At 28.5% G+C, this 8,594-nt stretch overlaps 2 protein-coding genes across 3 annotated transcripts in view; both read right to left on the bottom strand.

Annotated features, from left to right (window-relative positions):
* The window catches only part of LOC101235045 (uncharacterized), a 32,519-nt gene that overhangs the window by 16,505 nt on the left and 7,420 nt on the right, over window positions 1-8,594 (bottom strand). The window lies entirely within an intron of this gene.
* On the bottom strand, window positions 5,260-8,391 carry LOC136080862 (uncharacterized). The gene is made up of 2 exons (XM_065798195.1): window positions 7,374-8,391; window positions 5,260-7,143 (listed from the first exon to the last, which is right to left on the bottom strand). The coding sequence occupies exons 1-2, from the start codon at window positions 7,459-7,461 to the stop codon at window positions 6,626-6,628; spliced, it is 606 nt and encodes a 201-aa protein (XP_065654267.1). The 5' UTR covers window positions 7,462-8,391; the 3' UTR covers window positions 5,260-6,625.

The following is an 8,594-nucleotide window of genomic DNA, read 5'->3' as shown; positions in this document are numbered from 1 at the left end:
AATAAAAAAGAAATCTAAATATAATGTTAAAACAAATATATCTGAACTTAATGAAATAATATCGAAAATTGAGCAAGTGAATCCTGTCAAACTTCAATCAGTTGATAACATTTCACTGCAGGAAAGGATAGCACTTAAAGAACTTAAAGAAATGAAAGACATTGTTATCAAAAAACCAGATAAAGGTAACACTCTAATTGTAATGGACTCAACATACTATAAAGATAAACTTGTTAATCAAGATTATCTATCTTCTTTAAATACTTATGAAAAAACAAATTTTGACTCAGATAAAAGAGTTTTCAAAAATCTTTCAAAAATGATTGCTAAACATAAATGTCTAACACAAAACGAAATAGACTACATTACAAATTTTGAATGGAAATCTAGTACTTTTACGTTATTCCAAAAATTCATAAATGCAATGAAATAATTAAAAAGGTTCAAGAATCTAGTTCTCCGTTTATAGAAATGAAACCTCCAAAAGATTTAAAAGCTCGACCTATTATTGCTGAAATAGACTCACCAACATCACACTTAAGCCAATTTCTTCATATAATATTATCTCCGATTGTAAAAAAACAAAAAACTTATATAAAAGATGATTGGGATTTCTTAAGAAAAATCCCTAGAAATATTGATTCGGACAGTGTAATACTAACATGTGACATTGTCAATCTATACACAAGTATTCCACATAATCTAGGTCTTAAAGCATTACAATACTGGATTGAACAACAGAAAGATTTAATAGCAGATCGATTCACCTCCGATTTCCTCTTAGAATCGGCATCTTTCATTTTAGAAAACAATAATTTTATTTTTGACGACCAAGTATACCATCAGATTACAGGTACAGCCATGGGTACAGACTTTGCCCCAGACTATGCATGTCTTACAATTGGATTTTTAGAAGAAACTTTGCTTTTTCCGAAAATCTTACCAAAATACTTTTCAAAAGAAGAAGTTAAAAATATTGAACAGTTTTATTTTAGATATGTTGATGATGGTTTTAACATATGGCCAAAAAATCTAGACATCGCCAAGTTTAAAAGTTCTCTAGAAGAACTACATAATTCAATTAATTTTACGATTGATTTAGGTACACAATACAATAAAAACGGAAATATCTACAATGTCATTAATTTTTTAGATGTATCGGTTATTCTTAAAAACAATAAACATATCAAAACAGATATATTTTACAAAGAAACAAATACCCACGACTATTTAAATTACAATAGTTTTCATCCTTTCCACATAAAAAAGAATATACCATACAATCTTGCTAAAAGAATAATTGTTTTTACCTCGGATTATGCTACAGAAAAACTACGTTTAACGGAACTAAAATTATGGTTAAAAGAATGTCTTTACCCAGATAATATTATAGAAAAAGCATTTCATAATGCCAAATTACAAGGACCAGCACCTTTAAAAAAATCCAAAGAAGTTTTTCCTCTGGTAACTACATTTTATAGCAATTTAAACTGCCAGCCTATTTTAACAGAAACTAACCTTTTACTTAGTCTATCTACTAATGCAAGGGTAAAGGAGGTTTTTTCAAATATACATCCAGTAATAGCCTACAAACAACCACCAAATTTACTTAGACAACTAACTTCTTCAAAATTTCATTCTATTTCATCTATCAAAAAAACGGGTTTATTCAAATGTAAAGATATTCGTTGTAAAATTTGCCAATTATATTTACAAGAAGTTGATAAGTTTGAGACGTCTAATGGAACTATTTGGAATATTAAAAGTCGCATTACTTGTAATAGCAAAAATGTTATTTATTATTTAAAGTGTTTATCATGTAATGGTTTATCTACTTACACTGGAAAAACAAATAATTTAAGAAACCGTACTAATGGTCATATTTCCAGTTGCAGAACAGGAAATTCTACAGACCAATTTGACAATCATGTATTTGAATGCCAGAGATTGCACAACAAAACTATAGAACCTTTTTTCCAACTCTTTGTTTTCCTTGAATTAAAAAGTGAAAAAAATTTGTTGTCATATGAAAGTCATTTACATAAACAAAAACATGACACATTTAATTGAGACTTCCTTTTTTAAAAAATGTTACAATGGTAACTCATAGTTACAATATAGCAATTTAATTTTTCTATTATCTAACTTTCTACAGTAATATAAAAAATTTGATAAAGCATTAAACATAGCACTACTGATGAAAATAGTGAAAGGCCTCTAGTGCTTTTTTATTATTTATATATTTATTTAAAAGAAATAAATCTTTTTTCAAATTTCAAAAATTCAATTATTGTTTTTTTTGCTTGGCATACCTTTTTCCATTATATATATATATATATATATATATATATATATATATATATATATATATATATATATATATATATATATATATATATATATATATATATATATATACATATATATATATATATATATGTATATATATATATATATATATATATATATATATATATATATATATATATATATATAAAAATATATATATATTCATATATTTATATTTATATATATTTATATCATTAATTAATAGCTTTTAAATTTGATTCAAGATTGAATGGAGGATGATGACAAGAACAGCTTCATCTTGAATAATTCATACCAAAGAAGTTCTTAACATATTAAACTCAAATGTGTCTTCCAAATTATGTAGTAGATGTTTTTCAACTGTTGCACAAGGTTATTTACACAACTACTCTTCTTTATCTGCAGTAGAGAACCTGATCTTATTAGCATTAAGTCTAGAAAATTTGCAAGGAGAGCAAGTTGCATCTGGTATAATAAAAGCAAAAATGAAGACTCACAAAATTACAAATGGGGAACAATTATTTTGTCTTCTGGCAGAAACCCATTGACAATTACAGTTGGATGTCCTGATAACAAAGCAAAGAGAAGGTACATATATACTGTTGAGTACATATTTATCAAATGAGAAAATATTATTATTTTTTTCATTTATATCTAGGTCAGTAAAACAAGTATCTCTTCAGATGATTAAGGAACTTCAAATAGTGTTAGAACTTTCTCTGAATAAAACAGGGGTATTGATATCTACTCTTCGAAAAGGAATGGGAAGTAAGTCAGCAGTAGAAAACAACATTTTTGGAAATGAGTGACCTAAAATATCTTTATCTCATTTTTATCAAGTAGAAAAGGTAGCACTAATATATTTTTTAGTATTAAAAATTAATTATATCGTTTAAAATTTTTTTTTTACTTATTGTTATTTTTCAGGTCAACTTCCTTGATAGTACTGATGATACTTCTATAAAAGACCTTGTTTTTGTTCAAAACACATCTAGTTTTATTCTAGATTTAATAAATCAACGTAGTCTTGATCCCCAATCAGCTTTTGTTTGTATTTCTATGGATGGAGGAGGTGGTTTCATGAAGGTCATTGTAAATGTTTTTGATGTTATTGAAAATACTACTTCAAATTTATACTTAAATAGTGGTGTACAACGCTGTCAAATCCTCTCCATAGTTGAAGATGTGCAAGAATCAAATTTCAATTGAAGAATAATTTTAGAGAAACTAAATTTACAAGATGTTAGGTTTTCAGCAGCTTTTGATTTGAAATGTGCTAATGCAGTTTTTGGAATTTCAAGCCATGCAGGAAAAAAAGCTTGTCTTGGTGTGAAGGAGACTCAAGTGAAGTTTGTGGTAAACTGCGAACGCTTGGAAGCCTTGACTATTGATATCAAAGATACACTGTAGAAAATAGTTCAAGGAAATCCAATATGAAACATTTTATGAATGTGAGATATCCAAGAATTCTCTACCTCGATGAAGATCCAGAAACACTAATCCAACATTTAGTACCTCCACCTGAATTACATATCCTGATAGGAATAGTAACTACACTGGGATGTTTATTAATGGATCTTTGGCCAGGATTTGATAATTTTTTGAAAAATAATGGTGTACTACAGAGAGGATATCAAGGTAGAGGTTGGGATGGGAATAATTCAAACCAGATACTAAAGTGTGTTGATGAGTTGGAAAAAGTTGTTTTGTATGAATATCCTGATCTTGTGCCAATTGTTCAGTGTTTAAAAGATTTTAAGGTTGTAAAAGATTCTTGTTTCGGTAGAACACTTGAGCTTGAGTATCAGCAGGCCATTCTAAAATTTAAGAACTCCTTTTTATCTACTCAAGAAATTGCTGGCATACTTGGGAAAAAACTTTCAATTAGTTGGAAAGTACATATACTCTTATGTCATGTGCAACCTTCTGTTGAATACCACAATTGTGGCTTATCTAAGTTTGCTGAACAATGCGGAGAATCAATTCATTCAAAATTCAAACCAATATGGAACAGGTTCAAGCGAAAAGTTGCAAACAAAGAATATGGCAAAAGACTCCTCTCTTCTGTGATTGACTTTAACGGAAGAAGAGTTAGTTATGTTTAGTTGGTTTATGTTCAGTAATATTTGTTTATATCAGTATTGTTTATATCAGGTTTATTATCAGTAATATTTGTAAATATTAGTTGTTTTATTGTTTTAAATTTTATTCAATTCATCTAAATAAATTAAAGAAAAAAGATTGATAAATAAAAAATAAACTAAAAAAGTAAAAGAGTTTTATATTTTTTATTAGATCCTGGGGGCGCTGTATCTGACTAATGAAATATAATAATTTTAAAATAATTTTGCAAATATAAACTTCTAAACTAAATGCAGGGAGAAAAAAAAAATTAAAATTGAAAAAAAAAATCTTAAATGGGTTTGGGGCCCCTCAATCTTCCCTTTTTCCCCATTTGGGACCCTTAGCACTTGGTTTAGATTTTAAAAACAACTTTTTCTATTATTATAAAATAAATACTCTTAAATAAAAAAAGTTTTGTTTAATTGACACGACATAAAACCTGGCGGTCTCTCTGGTCCGCTGTGATGACATCTTCATAGATGTTTTGAGAACACTCAAGTATGTTTCCATGTTTGTCCGCATTACAATAAGTTTTAAAAATACACGCAAAAAAATTAAATTCATAACTTTAATCTTTACTAATTAAATGATTTTATATTGGCGAATGCTTTAAAAAGATTCGCTAATATAAATTTGTTTTAATTTAATACGTTGACTTATTACTGACCCACACACACACAGATATTTAAAAGATTTAATAAAATGACAGCGTATAAACTTTTTAATAACATATTTTGATTTGTATTATTAAAAAGTTTTATATATACAGCATATAATATATACATATATTAGCTTATACGCTGCCTTTTTATTAAATTTAATTTATTTATGCAATCCTATAACAAGAACATGACAATCAAAGATATCATATATATAATGCTATATATATTTTCGTCCTTCAGGACTCTTTAGTAATGTACATAAATATATAATTATGGGAGATAAAAAATATATAATAAATTGTTTATCCGTCTGATTCAGATATAGAACTTATATCTTCACTGGTGCAGCTTTCTTCGCTACTATAATCAGTGGCAATACTAGCATTAGCTGAATCAAGGCAAAAAACTCTTCGCTTATCTAAGAAAATATCCACAGCGCGACTTAAAATATCATCGCGTTCTTGTTGAGTGAAATTCGTGTCATTCCCTGCTATGATTATTGAGTCTTCCATTGTTGAGTGGTTCATCTTTAAACTCCTATCAGTCAAAATCACAGTCAAAATACTGAAAATGTGTTCGACAGCTGAATTAGAACCAGCAATTCACATCAGAAGTTCAACTAAAAGACTCAAGTTTGGAAACTTAATTTTATGATAAAGAAAAATATTCTGCCATATTTGCAATGGTGTGAGTGCAATGGTGTACTGCGCATTTATTACTAGTTTTGCAGCTCTCCATTCCGAAAGAACCATTTTGAAATCCATTCCTAATTTTTCTAGAGGGTAAAAAAATTCGTTTAGTAATAAAGATATGCTGGCATCACCATACATGCTGTCTGCTGTCCATACTTGCGGATCTAACCAATCCATTAATTCGAATACAGGATTTAACAGCGAACTAAATCTATCGTTTATCAATGGCAAAATGATTTCAATTGCTAATTTTCTTACTTTAATGGCAGAATGAATACATTCAAAGTTAAGATTAGCCATATTGTTGAGTTCAATCTCAACAAACTCTGGGTTTGATTTTTTCAATTCGTTACCTTCTTTGAAATACGAAGAAACAAGATTGGTTGAACCATTTTTCATTGATTATAAACTTGAGTAAATATGTATCAATAATATTATCAATATCTTCATAGATTAATTCCGCTAAGCTAGCCTTTGTTATATCCACTGCTGGTTTTAACTCATTCACCATTAACATTTGTTTTTCAAAAACCAATGATAATGGTGATAACTTTTCTAAGATGTCCAAATAACTACAAACCATACATAATAGTCTGTAGTCATGCAACCGTTTGGACAATCCAGAAAGCTTAGCATGCATATCTGCTTTAATGTCGCGATCAGCAAGAGCATTATCGAAACCCACAATAAGCGAAGGCCAATTATGTAAAAGTTTTGTAAAGCCGCGTCTCCTGTGACTTATAAAGCGCATTCCAAATATTTTAGGCAAGGTGTAATATGTAATGTTCAAAGCCTCAGCAGCTTTTTTAACTGCGGATTTTAGTTTTCCAGAATTGCAAAATAAATTAAATATGGAAAAAAACTTTCACACTCTTTATACTGGGAAATATCTTTCACAGCATCTTTTATTGCTAATTCTAAACGATGGTTTACGCAGTGAATTTTTATCAGCCACATTCTATCTTTTTTTAATTGTGTTAACACGCCATTATAAATTCCAAAATTAACGCAAGCTCCGTCGGCTGTAGCGCTTACAAGTTTGTATTTGTTAGCTAACGCAGTTAAAGGAACACTACAGGTTTCAATAAAAATGCTATCAATAGCCTTTTTAATGGTATTAGCACTCATACCACCCAAACTGTTCATATCAAGTAAAGAAACTACAAAACAGGCAGGGGTCCCCTCGCATTCAACACGCACAATAATCAACTCTTTTTCATCTTTTGTTTTTCTAGCCTGAGAACCATTGGAAAGAATGGAGAAAAAGTTTGTTTCATTGACAATTTTAGCAACTTTTTCTTTAATGGCACTGGCAATGCATGATATATATTCAAGTGCTAAAAAAGAAATTAAAAGCAATAAAAAAAAAAAATAATAATATAACTAATATTTTTCAAATTAAAAAATCAAATGGATAAATCAAAAGGATAAAACCATTCGGATGTAAAATCTTGAAAAAAAAAAAATTAAACTTTTATTATAATAGTAACGTAACTTGAATTTGATTTTTTCATTTGAATTGTTTTATCAAATTACGAAAAAGAAACTGAACCTAAAAATCAATAACCTGCTTTATTGTTGTCTTTTCCTTCTAAAAGGAGTACACCATTAAGTCTTTGGTATTTGATCAGTGTCTTGAAATGGCTATGTGGCATGCTTGGTTTTAGTCATCTTTAATAACGCTTTGCGGTTGTCTTGTGTAATAGGTAACAAGTTTTCCATATCGAGGTTAGCAACACAACTACTTCCAGGATCTTCTGAGTTACCATTATCAATCAGCAGCGCTAATTGATGGCTTTGCCATCTAAGATGACAATCAACCTTTATTATTATCAAAGAAAAAATCACGGTTCAAATTAAGCAACTCTCTAAAAAAAATTTTCACTTAGTAATATAGTAAATTATAAGATAACTACAGTTATAAGTTATATAATGGTAGAAAAATTATGTTTAAACTAATTCCTGGAGTCACAAATTAAGAACAAGCTAATTATTTTAATTTTACCTGATACTTTGTCACCACACAAGTTCCCTCCTTTAATTAAAGTATCCGTTAAAATTTCAGTTTTGTTCCTAGCACAAATCTTACACCATATTTTGACAACTAAGCCATTTTCTTCCGTGTATCCAATAACTGATTCTTTCCCCCACGTAAGAAAAGTTTTTAAGTTCTTAGATATTGGTTTACTATCTTTAATTTTTTTTGCTTCAGATGTCATTCTTACAAATTTGTTATACTTAAACTTAAATTTACTTATTTATGTTTTAAATACTTATTAAAATGAAAAATAAAAAAAAAGCCCACTCACTATTCATAATCAGTGGTAAAGCAGTTCCGCTTCCTCCTCGTAATTTATTTTTACCTTTTGAGTTTAATCATAAAAAAATGCTTTCATATAGTTTTCATACGTATTTAAAATTTGGTTTTGGTTAGTAAAATAAAAATATAATTCATTTGGAATGTAATTTGTTTGGATACTGATCATTATAGACCGCTAATTCAGGGATCTAGCACATTGCGGAATTGTTTTTAACATTTTTAAAGATACTGCTAAAAACAACGTTCTAACATTGTCATAGTAACTGTATGATTTAATTGTTTCTTTTGTTCGTTGTACTACAAAGAGTTGTATGTAATTTGTAAAAACAAAACTCAGGCCAACTACGCAAAGCGCGAAATGGTTAAAAAAGATTGACTTTTTTATTTAATAAATAAATCAACAAACGTTTGTTTATTAGAATCTTGTTGAAATAAATCAAAAGTACTCAAATAAAAGAAATTATACTA

This window comes from Hydra vulgaris, chromosome 05 (assembly GCF_038396675.1).
Source record: "Hydra vulgaris chromosome 05, alternate assembly HydraT2T_AEP".
NCBI lineage: Eukaryota > Metazoa > Cnidaria > Hydrozoa > Anthoathecata > Hydridae > Hydra > Hydra vulgaris.
This window is presented reverse-complemented; position numbering and strand designations above follow the sequence as displayed.

Bases quoted from the DNA above. Each gene is read 5' to 3' on its own strand.
- LOC136080862 (XM_065798195.1), bottom strand. From the start codon at position 7,461: ATGCCACATAGCCATTTCAAGACACTGATCAAATACCAAAGACTTAAT. The intron at 7,144-7,373 runs GTTATTGATTTT...TTTCTTTTTTAG, and splicing joins AAAAGACAACAATAAAGCAG to CACTTGAATATATATCATGC.